Consider the following 22281-nt stretch of genomic DNA (forward strand, 5'->3'; position numbering starts at 1 on the left):
ATTTAATTGTCAGGGATGTACGTTTTAAAGCCAGTCTTAAAATATTCAGCAATGTTAATGTGTTTTGAAAATGCCAAATCTCTTGATCACTGAATATTTAATTTTGAAAACTCCTCAGCTGTATCTGGAACCCAATGAACAGACGACTAAGTGCTTATGTGACTTTAAATTCAGCCCGACTTGATGTTGGAATAGAGTAATCGAGGCTGAAAATGAGCAGGAAATAAGATATTGAGCAAGACGGATCATAGAGGACGTTCAACTTTTCCTAATTTAAATCTAATCTAACCCAAACCAACAAAGCATGGCGCAGAGGAGATAGCATTAGAGGAGTCTTCTGTCTGCCACCGAGCAACTTTTATGATGAGGAATATACGCCGTCTTAAAACTTGGTAAACTATCCTTGTGATTGTAATGAAAAAGTTAAGAGTGCGCAGAGTTTTTAAACACCTGGGATGTAAATTTATAACAAGCTCATAAACAGACTTTTCATGAAACATTGAACAAAACCTGGAGCAGAATTTGTTTCATGTGGCATATTTTAAATTTTGGATGTGCATGCTGTTTTCTTTAGCACAGGATTCTCTGTGGCTTTTTATCACATCCTGTATCAGCATATTGCACATCTCACCAGTTAAATGTTTATAGCAGCACAAAAGGCTAGTTTAGCACTGATTCTGCTATCTGAGACCATTTCACAGAGAGCAATTTTAACGGTTTAAGACAGCATTGTTCTTCCAAGTTGATGGCAACAGATTGAGGAAAGCCCCTTGCCTGCTTCAGCATGACAGTTACCCTGTGCACAAAAAGCAAGTTTATTTTGGTTTCTTGGTTTCGGAACAAATTGACAAGCCTGCACAGAGACCTGACCTTGACCCCATCCAACACCTGAGGGATGACACCCCACACCAACATCACTGGCTGACCTCGCTCATTCTTTTGTGGCCGAATGAGAGAAACTCCCAGCAGCCAGGCTCTTGTAGAAAGCCTTTACAGAAGAGTGAAGGCTGTTATAGCAGCATGTTAAACATTTTATTGGCATTGACTTTTCCCCATTAGAGTATAATAAAGTTTTGTTTTAAGTTTTAATTTATAGTTATAGAATTGAAATGATGACCATTATGTTAACAGTTCATAATGTACTGTTATCTTGGATTTACTGTTTACTATTGTTCAACTGTAATCTTTATATATGTATATCTTTACTTAACTGTTTGTTAATGTGAAAACACAAATGGTTAAATAAATATTGTTATTAGATTTTTATTATCCTCAAATATACATACTGTTATCAGCTTCCAAAAGCCAGTATCTTTCAGCTTCTAAATCAAACGTCCATTTTATTGAAGCAACAAAGGCAAACTCTGCTCTCGCTTTATGTGACTGAACGTTTATATGTATGTTGTGCGCGCCTGTTATTGGCTCGCAGAGAACAAGAGGAAGTGTCACTCGCCTTCTTTGATTTTACTCTTTTACCCATCAAAGAAAAGCCACTGTGTCTCCCTAAAACCCCTCCGTGTTTTAATTGCTTCCTCTTTGACAAACAAATAAACTTGCCAGCGCTGTAATCCAGGCCTGTCACCGCGCTCATCCATTTTAATATCAGCTCTCCACCCCGGGTGCTCCATCAACTGCATTTGCCCATACGTACTATCGCCGGCTGTGCGTGTACGAGCGTGTGTGTGCGCGGATGCTTGTGGCAGTGCTGGATGATGATGGAGTGAAGAAGTGAGGGATAGAGAGGTCCCCGGGTCACAGATATGTGGCGGGGGAAAACTCGGCGCTGCTGAACCGTTGCGGTAGCAGTGGTAGCAATGCTGACTCAAAAAACAGTGATGGACGGGCTGGTGTGTCAGCAAGACTAATACAAACATCCGTCAAAGGCTTATTCCTCCACTCCACTTGCTGCTAGACACAGCCATTCGAGGAGGGCAGTAGATCAGGGCTGGAGGCCATATTTTCTGCTGTTCAGACAAGGTCCAAATCCTCAACTGGACCAAAATCTATGGAAAGTCTTTTCTTGTAGAAAATATTTGGTGTTGGAGTGATGGATGGTGGAGATGCCTTAAGAGAAACTTTTCTCACCAACCGTAACAGATTCATTGCTACACAGGTGTGTACAGTAGAAGTGTGATCGCTGTTATGTAACGGCACTCTTTACAGTTTATGATGTGTGTTACTGACCCAGTGTGGCGTAGTAGAAGGGGAAGTCTCCCAGGTATCCGGAGTACTGCGGCAAGGCAAAGAGTCCCCCAGGGTGACTGTTCCACATCAGGCTGCTCCTGGAGCCGTGCTCCAACACGCGGTCCTGGATGATCTGAAACACCAAGAAACACAAATAAACTACTTAAGAGAGTTTGTGTTTAATTAATGTTCAGCGTCACATTTACGCGTTGCAGTTTCAACCAGTTTCTCAATTAAAAATAATAGTTTTTTCCTCTAGATGTTAATTAGTTGAATGCAAATTATTGAGATTGCTAATAGGATGATGGGACAAAATGGAAAGCCAATTATAGGAAATATGAAAGCTAACCTTGTGGTTGTTATTACTTTAACTCTGTTTCTTTGTTATTGTTCTACTACTGCTATTTCTGTCTACTCTGTACACAAGGCACCTATTCTTGTATGTTGCTCTTCTGTTGTTCTTCTGTTATAAGGCGATTACAGGATCTAAGGACAGAGCGTCATATGTTCTACAGATTGTAAAATGTTGAGACAAACTTGTGACTTTGGGATTGATACTGTAAATTAACCTGATCGAAAGACTAGAGCCCCTTCAGTACAAAATCCCTGGATCCTACACTTCCCATTAAAATACAACCCACTCCCCATTATACACTGTGGACGTTCATTTTAAAATAATTTGTTTGAGTTTAAAAGATTTATTAAGAAGAAATGTTTCTAAAAGTGCCAAATACTGCATATAGTGCTGAATCACATATAAACACATAAAAGATGATGCACAAGACATCTAGAATATTCATTAATCCACAATCTAACATAAAGAAGTTACAGATGCTGAGAAACTGGGAAAAAACAAGTTTGATCTAACTTTGAAGCTTTTCAGTGGGGACTTGAAAGGAATTTGGGTTGCTTTGACATCCACAAAGCAATTAATGGACACACTGTGTGTTGCCACAATCAAACTTGTGTCACTTTACTTACAACAGGGTCTCTGTATTCTACAGGCCACTTTGCCATTTGTGAGGCTTCCTTTGCAGGTCAGACTTATCCCAAAAAAAAGTAAGTAAAACTACCTTTGAATAACATTTCATTCAGATCACTGGGGACTCATAATAATAAGAAATATTTGTGCTGATGAAGGAACAAACGTTTGCCTTTCAGATTACGGTGGATGAAATATTAAAGATTTGATCAATGAGCCTTGTAATCACACCTATAAAACATTTCACACTGCGAAATGAGTTTTCACACACACAAAAAAATCCAAGAAGCAGATAGTCATAAATGTGAATGAATACCAACACAGCTAATGTTCCAACTTCCAATAACCTAATTTCAATTCAGAATGATATTCAGAGTATTCAAAACCCAGTCAGTGAGTGAGAGCGGCTGAAAAACCGATATAAAAGTGAGTCTGTAGGCGTTAGATGAAAGTTAGAAGCCGGCTGAGCTTTCAAAATGTTTGCTTTGTATCACCTCAATAGCGGCTATTGATCGTGTCAAGAGTGAATCGCTGTAGCACAAAGCTGAGCTGAAATAAATCCATCTTATTGTGTAATATTTCCTCCGCAGACAAACCAAATGGAGGTCTTTTTTTTTTTTTTTTTTTGGTAAACAGATCAAGCAAGTCAAAGGCAACTGCGCCGGGCAGTCACACAGACAGAGGCCACCGGAGAGAAAACAAAAAAAAGGAATAAAAAAAAGAAGAAGGGCCAGACAAAGCCATCAGCTGTATGTAAGCACCAGTCAGTCAGGCCTTCCCCGATCCTTTCTGTGCCCAAATAGAGCAGTCAGTCAAACTGTTGGATGTGAGAATGGCCGCTATTTCCCCCAGCTGCAGCTCGCTGAACGGGCAGGCAGAGGAAAGAGATATTGCTGCTGTGCCCTTGAGCCATGCCAAATTGCTTCAGTAAAACAGACACAGGTTTTGCGGCTGTGTTTTACGGCCTCCTTTGAATCGGGGACGTGACGGCTGCTGGCTTGTGAAAGAGTCCGGTGGACTGAGCAGCTGATGGCTGTACGAATTGTAAAAAAAGAAGTTAATGATAGAGCTTGGAGGGTCGCTTACTGTTAGAATATTGATAAAGCAACATCGAAATGCATCATGGGAAGGCGGGGATGTGTTGAAACAGCAGCATGTGAGTTTTTTATTTTTGTATTTTTTTACGCTCCCTAGCCTTGTCCCCGAGGGCAGTCGATAACCATTTGCCTCAGCTGAACAGATTAACTCGGAATCCGTTAACTTCTCTATAAAAACACTGCCTGCCACCTTAAAACACCCGGAGCCCTTACACCTTATGACGGGCAATTTTGCTCGCTTGGCTGCAGCTCCTCCCCCGTCGGCAGCCCTCAGTCGGGACATGATGGACGACTCAATCTCACCCCAGAACAGCCACAATCAACCAATTAGAGCATGATAGATAAATCCTGCTTCTCCGGGAGCACATTGCGAGCTTGGCTTTAATAGGTGAGTTTAATAGGTGTACCAGCAGCACAGTCCCGGCGAATATTGACCTTGTGATTGGTTGGAAATGTGTTTGCTTCCTGACGGGAAACACCGCATGATAAGTTTGAATTCGTGTTTCCTGCTCCACACACACACACACACACACGCACACACGCACACACGCACACACGCACACGCACAAACACGTGGAGTTTGGAGTGGAGGAGAAGTCAATAAAAAAAAAAGTGTGTTCCTGAATGTGTGCGGGGGAGATTCAATCTGTCAAGATGTCGGAGTGCGTTCATGTTTTTGAGTGTGTTTGTGTGTATCGTCACAGATCTGCAGTGAGGAAGAAGAGGAGGAGGAGGAGGAGGAGGGTTGCACATGCTCGAGAGGATGAATAAACCATGTTGCTCGTTATCTCGTGGGCTGCCACGGCAACGCCATTTACATATGTCACCCCTTCTCCTCTTCACCCTTTCTCACACCACTCTCCTTTTCCTTTTTTCCCCTTTTTTTTTTAACAGGACAGTCAGTCAGGATTAAATGTTTAGCCCTTGCTGCATTCAGTGTGAACACACACTCACAAACACACACTGAGTCACACTAGGGCTTTCGCAGTGTCACCTTGCTCTTTAGTGCGGAGTGACAACATGTCAGCGAGGTTATGCCCGGGTGGTGCCATTTGTATCTGGGCTGACACACCTTGACATATGGAGATGTGTGATTATGTGTGTGTGTGTGTGTGTGTGTGTGTGTGTGTGTGTGTGTGTGTGTGTGTGTGTGTGTGTGTGTGTGTGTGTGTGTGTGTTTGTGATAACGCACAGTGAGACAGGGCTAGATAAACAGACCAGAGATGCAGAGCTTGCGAAAAAATCAGACACTAGATACTGAAGCCGTGACACATTTGTGTGTGTGTGTGTGTGTGTGTGTGTGTGTGTGTGTGTGTGTGTGTGTGTGTGTGTGTGTGTGTGTGTGTGTGGAAAAGTCAAATTCAGATGTAAGATTTGGGAGGCGATACCATAAGTAAGATTGTGGGCATTGAGGGGAATCTTGCTCCGAGGCTTTAGCGACGCAGTAAGAGAGGAAATTAAATGCGTGATGGGAAATTTTGGTTCAGAGAGGAGGCATTTGTAACCACAGCGTGAAGCTAGCAGTAAGCCCAGGTGTTATCCCTGCATCTATAAACAACTTGTTTAAACTGAATAATGAGGGACGGGGATTGGACGGATAAATTGTTTTTCCAGTCAGAAATGTTTCTAAGCTGGATTGTGCCTAGTCAATACGCATGAAAACACGAGGTCAGAGGAAGGAGGGAGGCTTCTGAACATAAAGTGACACTCCACCTACCGTCTTATGTGTATAGAACACTTGTTGTAGTTTGTAGGTTTGTCCTTCACCAAGAGCAGCAGCTGTTATTGAATCAGATGAATTCTAACAGTGACCCGTTCATGGTGGTGAAAAAGCCTTATCCCTTCTTTTCAAACTTCTCAAAGCACAAATACTTCACAGTCAGAATTGCTCTAGTCTACCCTGATGAACCTGCCTGCAGCTCAACACTGGTGTGAATAACTTTTCAAGTTTACATGCACATGTAGTGGGCCGGAAGTTCATTTAGGCTTCAAACAAAAAAGCTTATGGGATTGTCGTAAGGGTCCCTCCTCACCTTTCTGACATTAAAATTATTGGGGGCTGCGTTCAGCAATTTTTGTAACCATTCAAGTTTCAAAGTTTTTCATTCCTCACAACTTCTTCTACTTCTGCTGGCTTTTTGCCTTGCCAGTGTGACTATTTGGAACAGCTATAAACACTTTTGCCTTGAGACGTGGTTGGATAACAAGCTGTATGAACTAGTTTGTTTCTTATTGCTTCCATAATTTGGATCCAAAAATGACTGCTTTGAACACACAAATCACAGAAATGTAAACGCAATGTGAAATATGCTATAGGGAGTGTGTGAGAAGTTGGTATGGACCTTCATAAAACTTTATGAAAACTCAATGAAAACCATACGTCACTATAAGTTCATACTCTACTCTGGTGCTTCTGAGAAAGGTACTTTTAGGTAGATTGCAGAGAGTCCGCGGTGACACTGCAGCCCTCTGAGTAAAAGACTGGTGATGGAGGAGTCGGAGAGAGGAAGGCAGAAAGGGCCAAAAGGGCGGGCCATTGTGTGCATGTGTGTGTACGTGAATCCTCACCTCCAGCGTGGTCAGCACTATCTTTTCCACAGAGGAGAAGTAGGCCTCCCATAGGAACTGAGTCTGCTGTCTGAGGGACAGGATCTTATCCTGGTGGATGGAGCGCACCGTGGTCGGAATCTGCAAACGACAAACAACAGTCAGTCAGCACTCAGTACTGATCTGGGACGAGAAGATTAAAATTGGTCCCAGAGATACACTAAGGAAATTCCCATCAACAGATAAAGCACATTGAGGTGTGGAAGGCTTGTGGGCGGGAGCAGATATTGCAGGATTTTGAAGTAGTAGCCACAACTGTGTCCCAAGCCGAGTTGAGTCACAAGCTTCAATAAATAAACTGCAAGTCAGTTGCAAGTCTTTGAATGCTGACCATTAAAATAACATGGCATGGGATCCCATAGTTTTTGCAGACAAACATACATTGATATATACATAATATGTGTTGTATGTTGTATGCATCCTGGCTAATCACATTGTGAAATCAACGGACAGATCCGGGATGGCTCGGGCACGCTGGTGCTGCACAGCTCTGATTGGAGCTCCTACGTTATAAAACTCAATGTCAAACAATATTATTACACACTTCATTCAAATTAAGATTTAATGGGCATATAATTACTTTTCCCCCATGAAGTTCAAGCAATTTCAACCAAATCCATTTGCTCATTCTATTTATTTGCGCTCTCATATAACAATGTGCGGTTTGAGTGACATTTTCAAGCAGCCAAGGACTTGGTATGCTGCTTGAATTTTGTTTTGCTGACAACCACTTCGCTAGAAAACAAAACAAAACAAGATCTCGGATAATATCAGTGGAGAGAGAGTGTGTGCTCAGGATATCGACAGTCTTGTTCCAGGTGTAGGGCCTGCTTCTGTTTCTCTGTCTGGTACAATTTTCGGGTGATAATACAGAGCAATGTGTTTTTTGCGAGTGCTGTCTTTGGGCCGTTACCTGCAGCAGGAGCCTCTCGTCGCCGATGACTGCGGCTGTGTTCCAGTCAATGATCTCGGAGAAAGGCAGCTCCCAGCCGTTACTCAGCATCACCGGCACACATGCAGCCTGAGAGAAACACACACACACACGCAGAGGGAAGCTTGGATGTGATCCTTTTCAAACACAATCACAGCTACAGCTAAAACATGACTGATTTGCTACATATTGATCCTGATTATTAAAGCTGCAATACGCTGCTCTTTCCATATAACATTACAATGGCTGGACTGCATTATAATCGACCAGTCTGTGTTTGTTTGTGACCCTTTGTGTTCATACCTAAATTCCCCATTTGGCAAAAATTGGATTTTGTTTGATTTTAAAGCATCTTTGGTGTGATGTAGACATATCATACATAAAATCACTAATGAGGCTTGTAGCAGCAAAGTAGGGAAGTCACAACAATGATTTTGAAATAGCAATGGAAATGGTACAGTGTGTACCTAAAGCTGTAACAGATTTTTTTTAGCACTTCCGGGCAACAGAACAACCTGTAAACACAGTTTAATAACATAAAAATGGTACAAAATAGTAGTCCGATACTATCCTGTAGCTCTGTTTTTGGCCACAAGTTCTTGAGGGAACTATCTGGCTCTTCAGCTGCTAAATCTTGCAGTTTGTTCACCAGCTGGTTGCTAACTCAGTCTGTCTGCTGTTTTGTGCTGGGCAGGTAATGCACAGTGGGTTTAAACCTGAAAGCAGCTGCCTGCTGCTGGCAACTATTGATGGGGCCAAAACGTTAAAGCTGGGGGCCTTAAAACCAAAACAATTAGCTTAAAGATGGTAAGTAGAGCTGAGGGGAACTGCATTGTCTGTTGATAATTATCTGTGGGTTTCTCATTCTTTCACATTACACACAGTCTTTCAAATAACTATTGATATAAAAAAAAGTTAAGTTATTAGTGCAGCTTTAATAAAACATTAAACATGAGCTCAAATGTAACCTAGACACTCATACTGTACATGTGACTTGGATCATAGTTAGAAAAGGATCCAACATGAGCCCACCACAAAGCCGCTTAGCAATCAGATAAACAGAAATAAGCTTGAACATACAATCTAGATAAGCAGGGAGGCAGCATATAGTCACAGATAGCGAGGAAGTCAGTATAATGATGACTGATATGGACATGAAGAAAAATAGCAGCAATTTATTGGAGAGCAGATCAAAGAGAGTCAGTTAAAAAGTTAAAAGTTGAGACTAAGCTGCACATATACAAACAGGCAGCCGGGATTTATATGAACCAGAAAACATTTATGCGCTCGGCTGTAACACTAGTGGACCACAAGAACTCAAAGATGCACAAAAAGAATTTCTTAATTACATCCTTAATGGTTCTGTTTCTGATTCTGTTTGTGTTTACTTGATTTCTAAAAATGTTTGAATCATTTACGAGCCTGAAAATCAAAGAAAACAACTACATTCAGTCCTGCTTGGATTGTTTCGACATCATCTTAAGTGGACGGCCACTTGTCTTTTTACGGCGGAACCTCAATATTGAAATGGTAACTTCAGGTTGCTGGGAAGTTAATTGCTCAAAGGAAGCGAGCAGAAGGAATGATAAATGGTGGAGAGAGGGGAATTAAAAAAAGATCAAAAGTCAGAAGAAAGTGGATAAATAGATGTTAAAAAAAGATGAAAAGAAGGGGAGGTAGTGAAGCTGAATGTGACCTTTGGCAAAGGAGTGGCAGAGGGAAGGAGGGATGAGAGGAGAGGTAGAGGGAACAGCTGGTGTGTGTGTTTGTGTGTTTGTGGTGGGAGTTTGATGTAATGACGGCCCTGTCACTCCCAGGTCATAAAGGTGTCAGCTAAACCAGAGCTGGCCCTCGGGCTCCGCTGCTGTCTCCTCCGCAAACACACACTCACAAAAACCACCACACACACACACACACACACACACACACAATCCCATGCATACAGATATATACAGACACACAAACAACCCCAGGCATACACACACACATACACAGAGTTGACCTCTATTAGGAATTGCTTTCTCATGCAAAGACCAAAGTCTGTAAATACTCTCCCTCCGTCTTCCTCTAGACGGTGCGAGTCGATGGATGGAGTGAGTCAGACAAATGGAGAAAGGAGGAGAGAGGAAAGAAGAGGGCATATTTTCCTCCTGAGTGAAGTGCGCTGTTATGTGTGTGTGTGTGTGTGTGTGTGTGTGTGTGTGTGTGTGTGTGTGTGTGGCAGCTGATAGTGAGATAAGCGCACTTATGTGGGTGCACTCTGTGGACGGCGGGGAGCGGTAAGGAGAGGTAAAGGACAGTGCAGTAGTAATGCGGAAGAGTGCAGTGCAGTTACAGAAATGGATGAATGGGGGGGGGAGAGAGATGTGAAGTGTGTAGATTTCAAGAGTGAGTGGAGTGGAGGTAAATGCAGGTCCAGTATTAGAAAATGACTCTAGATGGGTGGAATTTACCTCATGGGGTTATTATGGTCACACAGTATGGTGAGGTGCTACGGCGCGCTATGTGTAGCAGTTTAATCCATCTTAATCTACACTTAACTTTGACAAATTATACGTTGGTTGAAAGCTAGTGATTCTATCTTTGTAAACTATTTCAAGATTCCTGTATCAGTGTGACAATAGATGTTCATTTTGTAACTGGAATGAATAGGAAACAGCAGTAAAGATGAGACGAAAACCTTTTTTACAATTTTACTTTCTTCGTCGCTGTACATTCACTAGGCTAATCATATGCTCACACCAGAGAGCGTTGCAGCGGAAATCAGCTTCCCGTCTTGTGTGGTTGTGACATATCTGATTCTGTGGCTAGCTTCTAACTGCCAACACACGAGCCAAGTGGGAACATGATCGCAATAGATGGTCAGTCACAGTTTCTTTCCATTTCCCTCTACTGGGATGTTTACCTCTGGCATTTTGTTCTTGGGATTGTACATGATTTCATTTAATTAAGTTATTAAAGTAGGGGAAAAGCTCTCCAAGCACGCTTGTAGGGATGAACCCTAAAAGTCGACTAATTTGTTTATCGTTGTGAAGAGTCTTAAGCCCTATTCGCACGGGACTAGAATTACCTGGGGACCTCATGTGATTTAGTAATTACCCCACCACGTCTGTGTTTCGCGCAGCAAATTCGCACGGGATAAGCGAAGTCTGTGTTTTAACTCGAATTTACTGACATTATCCCCCGGGTATGATGTCAAGGCTCTGCGTAACCTATGCGTAACATCCGCTTCCTGGACAACAAGAGCAATGGCTGCAAAGAAAAAAACCCGGCATTGGACGCACAAAAAGAGACGCTCAGTTTAATTGCTGTGTGGTGTGAACCACATTACCAAAAGCAATTTGATCAAATGGTGCACAACCACACAGTTTGGGAAAGTATTTACAAAGACCTCTTGCTCCGGTGCCTGTCTGTACAGGACTTTTGAGATTGACCAAGTGTAAAGAAATGTTGGACTACCTGCGAAGAAAGTACCGTGACAGCCTCATCTAGCTTCAGCCGTAGATGAGCCTCCTGAATTTGCACCCAAAATGCTGTCAAAACTTTCATTTATAATTGCCAACGCAGCCTCCATAATTCTCGACCGGGAAAAAGGCGCGGAAAACACAAAAAACCTTAAAAAAACGAAACGACCCCAAATCACGGACATGCAGATTCGCACGGGACTAATATTATCACATGACCTCTGTGTTTGGCGAAATATGGTAGGTCATTTGCGGTGGAATTTTTACTTTACAAATTACGGACATGGCAGATTTGCACGGAATTAAGATCATAGACGACCTCCGCAATTGTTACAAATGACTAGAGGTCCCCAGGTAATACTAGTCCCGTGCGAATAGTCGATGCACTTCTCATTAGTCTGATTATCGCAGAAAAACAACAACTGCCTTATCACCAGGACAGTTTTTTTTAAAAGACATATTTGTACCATAGTTGTCCTGTTTCATAACTGTCTGTCTTCCTCTTTAGCAGAGCAGTTTATACACCGACCAAGGAGGGTAAAATAAAGCACTGCAGGCTATCCACTGAAATGAATGGATTTCACTGTGAAAATTTGGGGTTTTAAAAGATGGTGTGACCCTTCATTCTTATTCTTTAACTCTGCTGCCTGTCAGAAGAGACCAGGATCATGACTGTGCATGTCATTATTTGAGCTTGTGCACAAAAAAAGGGGTACTTGTTACGGGGTTAAATAATTGCAATGAACATATTTGTTAAAGTCAGGTTGGTTATAACCACACAGAAATTCTGTAATGATAGTTATCTGACACTTGATCAAAATGATTGTTAAACTAAGAGTTTTCTCACAGTTTCTGTTTTCCCAGCAGCCCTTTGATCATCTCCCTGTCTGCAATTTTCACAGTCAGTCAACAATTTCACAGTTTCAGCAGTTCATCAGCAAAATAAAGCAAGTGTTACAAAGTAAAATAGACAAGAAAAAGCAGGTAATATTCTCAGTGAAGGTCTGGTTTGTTTATATTCATTACACTATTAGGTACGAAGGTGGTAATGATTTAGTGATCCTTTAATGCTAGAGGTAGCACCATTAAAACAAAAGCTAAGTGGGAGGTTGAGTGTGGGACGGGATTCTTTTTCTTCCCAGTAATATTATGCTGGTAGGCATCTATTTACAGCATATGCGGTGCCTTCTCATAATGGAGTGTGTGTGTGTGTGTGTGTGTGTGTGTGTGTGTGTGTGTGTGTGTGTGTGTGTGTGTGTGTGTGTGTGTGTGTGTGTTGCTTGTTTACCTGCAGCGCCTCAAGGAAGCGAAAGGAGCCCAGTCGTCTGCCGCGGGGCACCAAACAGAAGGTGGAGTTGTGGAGCATCTCCTTGTAGTCATACCTGCAGAGACACAACACACACACCCATACGATGAGTTCATTGACATAAACAAGAACAGGATATTTACAGCAACATGAACATGAACAATGATACAATGTCCAAAATGAACAATATATGAATTTGGAATAAAGGTTTTTTTAATATCCCCTTTTCCTTCCTTTTCTTATTCACTCCACAGGCTTTCAATCCATCCCCACACCTCTCCTATCATGTCACTCGTTCTTTCCTGCTATCTCACAAGCCACACGCTCATTTGCACCCCCCCTCTTCTCTACTTGCTACTTTTTTCAATCCCTCTATCTCTTAAAGCAGGAGGCTGATGCTCCCTTCCTCTGTCCCTATCTCAGTCTCTCTCTCTCTCTCTCTCTCTCTCACACTCTCTCCCCCCCTCCCGGTGCCTCTTTCTCCTCCTCCTGCCCCTTCATCCCTCTATCTCTCCAGTGAGGTGTGTCTTATTGCTCTCCAAACAGGGTGATCAACCCTGCCAGGGGTAATGAGCTGAGAGTGACACCTGCTTCCACCACACAGCTGGCTGTGTGTCTGTGTGTGTGTGTGTCTGTGTGTGTGTGTGTGTGTGTGTGTGTGTGTGTGTGTGTGTGGAGGTGTGTGTGTTTGTGGGTGTGAGTGTGTTTTTCGTGTATGTGTGTGTGAAACGGAGAAAGACAGAAATAGAGAGACATCCGTCTGTGTGTTCATGTTTGCATGCATGCTGCTTCTCTGTGTTTTGACAGTTTGTGTGTACTACTAAATACAAGCAATGGTATCGTGTGTGTGTGTGTGTGTGTGTGTACTGTTGTATGTCACACAGATGGATAAAACAATGTCTGGCCATCTCTTTCATATAGCATTCCCTTCTCACTGAATGCCTCAATGTCAGTTTCTCCCATTTTGTTTGGTTCTCTGGTCCTCTTCCATATGTCCATGTCTCCCTGTGTGGGTTATTTCTCTTTATCTCTCTCATACACACAAAGCTAATAAATTCCACCTAAAAGCTAAAAAGCTAGCCAACTGTGCAGAACCAGACACGATGGAGTTGCTGTATTATTAAGTGTAATTATTTTATCTTTTTTCACCAATTTTCACTAATAAAGAGCCTGAATTTATCTTTAAACTGAGGCGAGCAGATCTGTTTAAGCTGTTTTGTTACACATATAGATAGATACTTTATTTATCCTGAGGGAAATTCAAGATTCAATATATTTTATGTCCTCCATGTTTCCTGTTGCAAGAAGACACTTATCACAACCAAAGAGTGAAGTACAATGGCCACGCGGTTGCAACCTTCAAAGGTTCAGTTCCAGAGGGCCACCTTAACATAATTTTGGCAAGCCTTCTCTCTCGCCCATTTTCTCTTTCTCTCTGCCTATACAATAAAAACAAAAATGCCAAAGAAAGACATCTGTCCTGCCAGTTCTACCATTAAAAAGTCTATTCATATACAGATTTTATTCATAACGACACAAATGATTTTATTTGTTTCTTGCATTTATTGAAATAATGAGCCCTAAGGGTTGTTCAGGTTGGGGGTTAAGAGACTGGTGAGGCAGAAAATCATTTCTCATTTAGCCATAGTCTATACAAGGTGAAGGTTACAGGACACACACACACACACACTCTACATACACATTCTGCTCTATTGATGGTGCCGTGGCTGTATCGTAGCTTGTACATAAGGGTGACAGTGATTGTTGATGGTGCCTTCTGTGTGTGCCTGTGAATATGGACCGAGCTGACAGGGCAAAGCTGGAAGCAAAGCACTGTGTTCACATGCACACGCACACACTCGATGGTGACTGCTGATGTTGCCGGCGAGATGCTGCCTCGTCTCTTCTTTAGCTGAGCTCTAATGAAGTGCAGGGACATGACAGCCTGCGGTAAAATCCCACCCTCATTCACACCTACATGCATAACGTTCTGTGCAGCACATAACACGTAACGTTCTGTGCAGTTATGGTGCGTGCACGCTCACACACTCGGACACACACACACACACACACACACACACACAGACTCACAGACACACACACGGCGTGAACAAGCGACAGCTGCACGCCCTCACATTGACGTTCCGTCACCTGTCGATGGAGACGAAGAAGCTATCTTAGCCCATATTTCCACACCAGCTGTCTGCCTGGACGGTGTCTGTTTGTGCATGTGTGTGTGTGTGTGTGTGTGTGTAACAGCCCACAAAACAGGCGAGCATCTGATGGCAGTGAATATCAATGTGTGCCCTGTAAAATGTTTTATCTAACCACTGTGCTTGTGTGTGCCAGATCGTCTGTTTCGTGTATGTTTAATGCAATGCAAATGTTTTCTGTTTGTTACTGTTTGAGCCAGTCTGTCATGGGAAGAACTCCTAAACTTCTCTTCTCAGTTCTTTAATATTTCATAACCAATATGGGAAATTTCTACCAAGTCTCTCAAGCAAATCACTGGTCTACAGCATGCACATTTTGGCCGCGGGAACGTGACTGCTGCCTCCTGAAAAAGTGCCAGTACAACTCTCCCATGTGTGATTCACCTGCTGTGCTGTTATTACGACTCACTGTGCCTAAAAGAGATCATTTTCTTTTTACGAGGGTGCGTTAGAGGTTTAGGGATTTGAGTGAGGTGAGGAGGTCACAGGTGGAGGCCTACGCGAGGACATCCCCCTGCAGTGTAAACCCACCTTTACCTCCCACCTCCTCGTACCATCTCCGAACTCCTATTCCTTCTCTCCAACCTCCTGCTGGTTTGAGCTTAACGCAGGGTTCAGTGGCCACAGCTTGCGTTTTCGCTATCTTTTTCTTCTCTACTTATTTTTCTCCTAACAACAGCTCTCCCTCCGTTTTGTCCCTTGCGACCTTGAGCTGGCGGAGGGAAACCACAGCCGAATGCTTGCGAGCCTGCAGGCTGTGATTGCGTTTATATTTTTCAGACACTTCCATTGTATATATGAGTGTGTGCACATGTGTGTTTGTGGGAAAAAGATAACACAATGAAAAAGCCGGCTGGGAAAAAAAACAGACAAGAGTGTGTGACAAATGTGAAGTGACAGCCTACTGGAAGGGCTCACTTATGCCACATCTGTAGTGAAAACAACAGAAAACAACGTCGGCGAGCAGAAAACATGACGCTGACGGAGAACGAGGCTTCATGTAATAAAGCGCGGGAGATGACCTCTGCATGTGCACCCCGGTGTTTTGTATTCACGCGAGTGTGCGTCGGAGAGTGCAGGTGTCAGCATGTCCAACAACTGTGAAGCAGTTAAGAAACACTCTGCTGCCAGCCCCAATGGCGACGTCCTACACCGTTGCCATGGCAACCTGTCATTAAGTGCCTTCATTTGGAGCAACTTTATTACATGGGATTGACACTTCATCCATGCAGACAGGGGGTAAAAAGGGGGGGGGACTGTATAACACACTATCAAGCTAATGTTGCTGTTAGAAAGAAACTTTTGTCGAATCAGGAACCGTCTCAACCCACATCCCCATCAGCCACCTCTACTGCTCCCTTAAGGCCAGTGGTTAAGTATCAGCGGTAATATCATCATTAAAAACTACTGAACTGAACTGACCCTTTGCTACGTCCTTGGCCCTTGTTGCTACGCCGATCAAACTTTACTTTATAAAAAAAAAATGCCGCATGAAGTTTCTGATGATAATTGAGGCAAATTCAAAATACATTTATATCAATTATTGATTGATATTTTCAGAATCAACGGCCTGTTATTCCTCAAAGAAGTATACAGAGAAAGGCCTCTCATTTCTAGCTAATGATCTTTGATTTGTTTGATCTAAAATGAGAACTGCTGCCAGCAGGTTTAATCAGCTCTGGCGAACTAGCTAATTATTAAACTCCATCAGTTGGCTTACAACTCTCATGTACAGCTCGACTTTTCTGTGTGTTTCCAGCTGACTCAATTTAAAATGAGAACCATGTACGACTGAGGCTAAGCTAAAACTGCATGTCCCAGGCAAAAAGTCAGCATCGTCACCGGTGGAGTATTCTTCTTGTATTGCAGGACAGCCAGTCAGCCAGTATTATAAATGAAAATGTAAAATATGATTTTCCTCTGCATAACCTCATTTGGATACTTATAATAACTATATATACACAGTTGTACAAGCACCACAGTAGTTATTTTGCTTATTGTTTCAACTTTCAAAAATGTATTTAACTTATACATGAGAAAATGGAGAATAATGACTAAACAATGAATCAAGTAAGAGGGGACGAGGCCGCTAACATTACTCTGATATAGTAGTCAAGGCTCTCACACAGTGGTCTGGAACGAGGCTTCTTAGAAAGTCATCTGTAACATTTGCAACTCAAATTTAGAGCAGACAAACACACTGTGTTAACTAAAAGGTGAAATATTTCCCCTTCAAAATGCACTGAAGTAGCATAAAAGGGAAATAGTCAAGTAAAGTACCTCAAAACTGTACTTAGTATAGTAAAAGTATTTTGTTTGAGCACAGATTCCCAACGGTGAGCACTTGGCGGGCTGCCACCTGGTCTTTCTGGTGCCATGTGGACAACCAGCAGGCGCCAGAACATGGAGCTTCAGGGTGATGAAAACATAAAACCACAACCAGCCTGAGTGTCTTCCAGAGAGCAGAGCGAAAGAGATCCAATTTACTGCTTATTGAGACTGTTGTTACATTAGCCTCCTGGACCTCTCTCCTGTCTCCCTCTGCTACTCGCTTATAATTTCTTTGTCTTCCAAACTGTGTTTCTGTATGTGTGTGTATGCAGGAGGGTGTGTGAAAGAATGGGTGTCTGGAGGTCTGGAACAAAATCCAGGGAATTTTTTTGTTTTTTTTGTACTGTATTGTAGTGGGGTTTGAGTGTGTGCATGTGCTCAGGAGGTTTCTGTAACAAAAAATAAAAAGACTGAGATGATTAATAAAAGAAAGCTCCAATTTCCTCTCACTGTGTCCTGCACCTGAGGATGAATGTGAACCGTAAGATGTGGTGGCTGTACATCAAAGGATATAAAAGTTATTTATCATTATGGATGTCATGTCACAGATGTGCTCATTTGTCTGGTAAATCACTCCCAAACAGTCTAAGGACAGATTCCAGCAGTAATTAAACAGGAGCCTCGTTCTTCCCATAAACACAAGTGTCTAAACTGAAGCATATTGTTGCGTGTGTTCCCATGAGAGTACGACAGATGTGCAGGCTAAGTGAGCTTGTGGGTAAAAATGGGGCATCTTTGGCTCCTGCCTAACGGAGATAGTGTGTGTGTGTTTGTGTGTGTGTGTGTGTGTGTGTGTGTGTGTGCACAAGCGTATAGTGACAGATATGAGCTTGAGAGAAGAATCAGTAGAGTGTGACTGGAATGTGTGTGTGTGTGTGTTTATGTGTGTGTGACCCATTAACTTTACTTATTCACCTCACAGCCACGTTGAGTAGCATCAGCATCTGCATGTGTGCATCCAGATGCGTGCCTGTGCGTTTTTGTCCCATCTTCCTCCTCCTCTGCTGCCATAACGCCTGCTGTATACTCTGCAACCAATTCATTAGCCTAATTAGCACTCATTAGCCAGCTTATGCTAGTTCCAATTAGCATTCTAGCATGGAATGACCCAGAGGTCCGCCCTGGCCAAACAAACAGCCTTTTTGTGGTCAAACCCATGACAACCCTGAGGTCTGTCCACACGCGGGGGGCAATCTGATTACGCCCACTTACAGGACTGTAAAGAGTTTCCTAGACTGTCATAGTCTCTTTCGAGCTCAGTGAGTAGTTTGACATGTAAAACACGGCTGAGTGCATGTGAAGAAAATGATGTCATGTTGGCTGCTTTGAGTGGTGGTTTCAGCCACATTTAAGAGTTATGTGTAAAAATGTGTGGCAGCAGGAGAAGGCAGCACAGGCTATAATGTGTATTAGATAAAAGACATATGGTTCAGAATATTTTAACTTACTCCTACTGCAAACTCTACTATTGCAGACAGCACTTCTAGTTCTAGTGAATTTGTGGGTTGAAGCACTACATCAGCTTTCAAACCTTTAATTGACTGGCGACAGCTCCTAGGCTGGCTATGACAATAGTGAGGTACAGAAAAATAACAGAACACACATAACACAAAAAATATTACAAGATCAGGATTAATAAATGCAAAATCACCATAGAAAAAATGATAAGAATAAAAAGAAAAATAGAAAATATCTGATCCTAAAAACCAGCAAAGTCATAATGTGAAGACAACCTGGGAGCAGTCTAAAACCACCAAATAATAAATTAATAACGCAAACACATCCAGATTGTAAAATACCCTGTAACATTATTAGCCTGATGAGACTGCATTACAATCGAACAGCTGTTGTCACAGGTGTGGCAGGCAAACGAAACAAACTGAGGAAACACTGGGATCTGACAGTGCAGACCGCATCCGAATGTTGGTCAGCATCATCAGCATAAGTGGAAGAATGTGTCCCCGCATGTGCCAGCTTCATCACTGAAAGTGCGAAACAATTAGCGACAACAATCGACAACCTCTTTTGAGCGTCAATATTGATCCCTGCGGATGGAGCACATAAGTGTTGATGCAAGAACTGATGACAAGCTGTGATTTTTTGACTCTTATCTCTCGGAAGCAGAAGTGGCATGTTTGGTTATTTGCATAATGAGTTGGGAAGTGAAAGCCAACCGCGAGTGTTCACTGGAGACGCATCTGAGAGGTACTCTGATACGAGGTGTGAACTTGGAAGTCCATCTTGACTGGATTTCAACAGAACACGGATATATCGGGGTATAAGATCTGAACAAGGGCTTAATATGACAGGTCTTTTTTCCCCGTCAAGAACAATTTCTTGAGGGGAATCGCTGACTGATAGGTCCACGGTAATATCTCTTTTATTCTTTTCTCTCTCTGTCTCTCTCTCTAGCTCTCTTTCATTCTTACCCTGGGTGAATATGGAGCAACTGCAGAATAACAACCCTACAACCCAAGCAACAGAAACATAAAATACAAAACTAAGAATGAAAAGCCCTGTTACACTGAGAAAACTATTGTACAACCTGATATAGGCCTTCTCTATGCCGGTGACCTGTAGCTTTCACAGCTAATATTTATAAAGTCCTCTCAGGCTGCCAATAGATGAGCCGTACTTGTCAGATTTTGCCTGGAAAGTCCCAGTAACTCTGTGTTGCAGCTTGAATCAAAAAGTAATCCGAAAATTGAGGAATTTCTAAGATGTCACGCTAGTTTGCATAGCTGTACTGGTTCTGTATTACTATTCAAATGAGAGCCGGGCAGTAAGTATAGCTGCAGGTGCTGGGTGTGAATCAGGTAAGCCTAAATAAAAAAAAAAGAAGTCCACACATACTCATAAAGACAGCGCTCATATACATGCAGACTCACACTCGCACAAACTTCTGAATCAGTTCAAGTCAGCAGCCTGTTCTTTCCCTGCAGCTACCCATCTCCCCCCCTTCACACGTGTAAGCCTGAATATTTTACAAATACCCCGATAACAAGAAGTCTTCCTGCCGCGATACTAATTCACTATGACGGCTTTATCCTTGCAATCTTTTCAATTTGTCCTCTCGGATTTTTTCCACTGCCAACAGATGGAGGCAATTTTTCAGTTACATTTAGTGTCTGCGCACTAGTCTCCAGAGTCCCCAACTGCACACACACACACACACACACACACACACACACACACACACACACACACACACACACACACACACACACACACACACACACACTTTCGACTCTCTAGAGGCTGGAAGTGAGGTCGATTCCAAACTAGGCGACACCTATTCCATACACGTATCCAAGAATATTTGTGAATTTGTTTTCATGGGCAGCTAGATGGCTGCAATAATCTCACACACACACACACACGCACACGCACACAGACACACACTTCGTCAGTGATTGGCGCCTCACTGTGTGATCTTGCAGATGAGAGGTCCAGACTCCATGGATGTTCACTGGAGACCAGCTGTGCCTCGCTCTGCACTTCCAGATGGCCCTCAGGACACCTCGCTGTGCATGTTTGTGTGTGTGTGTTCATGTAGTGTGTGTGTGTGTGTGTGTGTGTTCGTGTGTGTGTTCATGTGTGTAGATCCATATGTGTGAGACAGTCTCAGATTTAGACATGTCAGCACATGCTCTGCGGCGGCCTCTTTTTAAACACTGACACATTTTGTCATCAGAGCCACTGAAACGAGGAGCACAGAGGGGGCCGGAGTTACCCCTCACCGAGATGTCCTTTCATCTGCACACACACACACACACACACACACACACACACACACACACACACACACACACACACACACACACACACACACACACACACACACACACACACACACACACACACACACACAGACTAACAGACAGACAGACGAGAGGAATGCTTAAATTCGTCCATCCACATTACGGTCGCTGCAGGCTCTTTCATGACAAATCATTCTCTAAAATCTTGAAGAGTCTAAATACCACACACTCATTCTCTCTCACACACACACACACGCACAAAAAACCAGCACACCACAATTCTCCCAAACACACACACACACACACACACACACACATTCAGACACTCTTGCATCCACGTTAATATGCATACACTGCAAACACACTAACACCCTTATTTTCAAAGCACCACCGAGCATTATCGGGGTCCCATCTGCCAGCAAAGACCAGTTCCCCTCTCCTCCAATAGGTGAGTGGAAACTTAATCACGTCTAATTTCTTGTCTGTAAACACATTCTAATGTATTCCCTCTGAAGACTCCTCTAAATCAAAATATAAACCCGGTCCTGGAGCCACCTGGGTCCCTCAGCACAACACCACCAATCAGAGAATGCTTAGAACCAACCCGGAGCAGTGCCATAACTATCACAGTAAATGGATGGCTGGGCACACGGAGGGCGGATGGGGAGATGCACTGTCATCAGTCAAGATTGCCTCTTTGAAATGTGGGCTTTGCAGGAATTTGAAGAAGCAGGCTTCTTTTCAAACACACGGCCGGGCATTGTTGGAGTTCTTTTTTTAAAGGCTCAGAAGTTGCTGGGGTCAAGAGACTTTAGTGGCTGACATAAACTTCAACTCGCTTTAAAAAACATGACAGTGACTGCAGTCATGAAGTTGTTCCGTGATTATAGCCTATAATCATAATATTTTTTGTCTTGTTTTGTTGGACTACATTTTAAGTTGGAAAAACATATGTATGGCTGCATTCTCACTGAAGAACACTGAAGTGGCTCAAGTGTGATTGGTTTTTTTTTGCTCATATGTGGCTCAGAATTGCTTTTTTGATGACACTGTGAACAACACAAATCACATGGAATCTAATCTTTTCAGTTCTGATTTGTGTGGTATAAATCAGATACAGGTCTGATGTCTAGCAGTGCAACCTAAATGTGAACAGTCATATTAGAATTCATGTCGTTCTAGATTGCCCTTTGTCGTGCTGGTCGCTTCAGGGCCGTGACCTGTTCACATTGGAATCTGGGTCAAATAAAAAAAGACAAATCTGAGCAATAAATCAGAATTGAGCACTAAGGCTTGCAGTGTGAACGTAGCCAGAGTGGCTCTGTGGTTATAGACGCCAAGTTTCCATCCAAATGTAGCACAGATTTTAACTGTACTTAAATGAGCATCAGTCAAACCTCAAATG

At 42.8% G+C, this 22281-nt stretch overlaps 1 protein-coding gene across 1 annotated transcript in view; it reads right to left on the reverse strand.

The window, feature by feature from the left end:
* ext1b (exostosin glycosyltransferase 1b) overlaps nt 1-22281 on the reverse strand; it is a 108592-nt gene that overhangs the window by 20160 nt on the left and 66151 nt on the right. The window contains exons 2-5 of the mRNA XM_051390273.1: nt 12554-12647; nt 7784-7891; nt 6832-6951; nt 2185-2317 (exon numbers count right to left, since the gene is read on the reverse strand). Coding sequence (XP_051246233.1) covers nt 2185-2317; nt 6832-6951; nt 7784-7891; nt 12554-12647 — 455 coding nt within the window. The remainder of the gene's footprint in view (nt 1-2184; nt 2318-6831; nt 6952-7783; nt 7892-12553; nt 12648-22281) is intronic.

Source organism: Dicentrarchus labrax, unplaced genomic scaffold (assembly GCF_905237075.1).
Source record: "Dicentrarchus labrax unplaced genomic scaffold, dlabrax2021, whole genome shotgun sequence".
Lineage (NCBI taxonomy): Eukaryota > Metazoa > Chordata > Actinopteri > Moronidae > Dicentrarchus > Dicentrarchus labrax.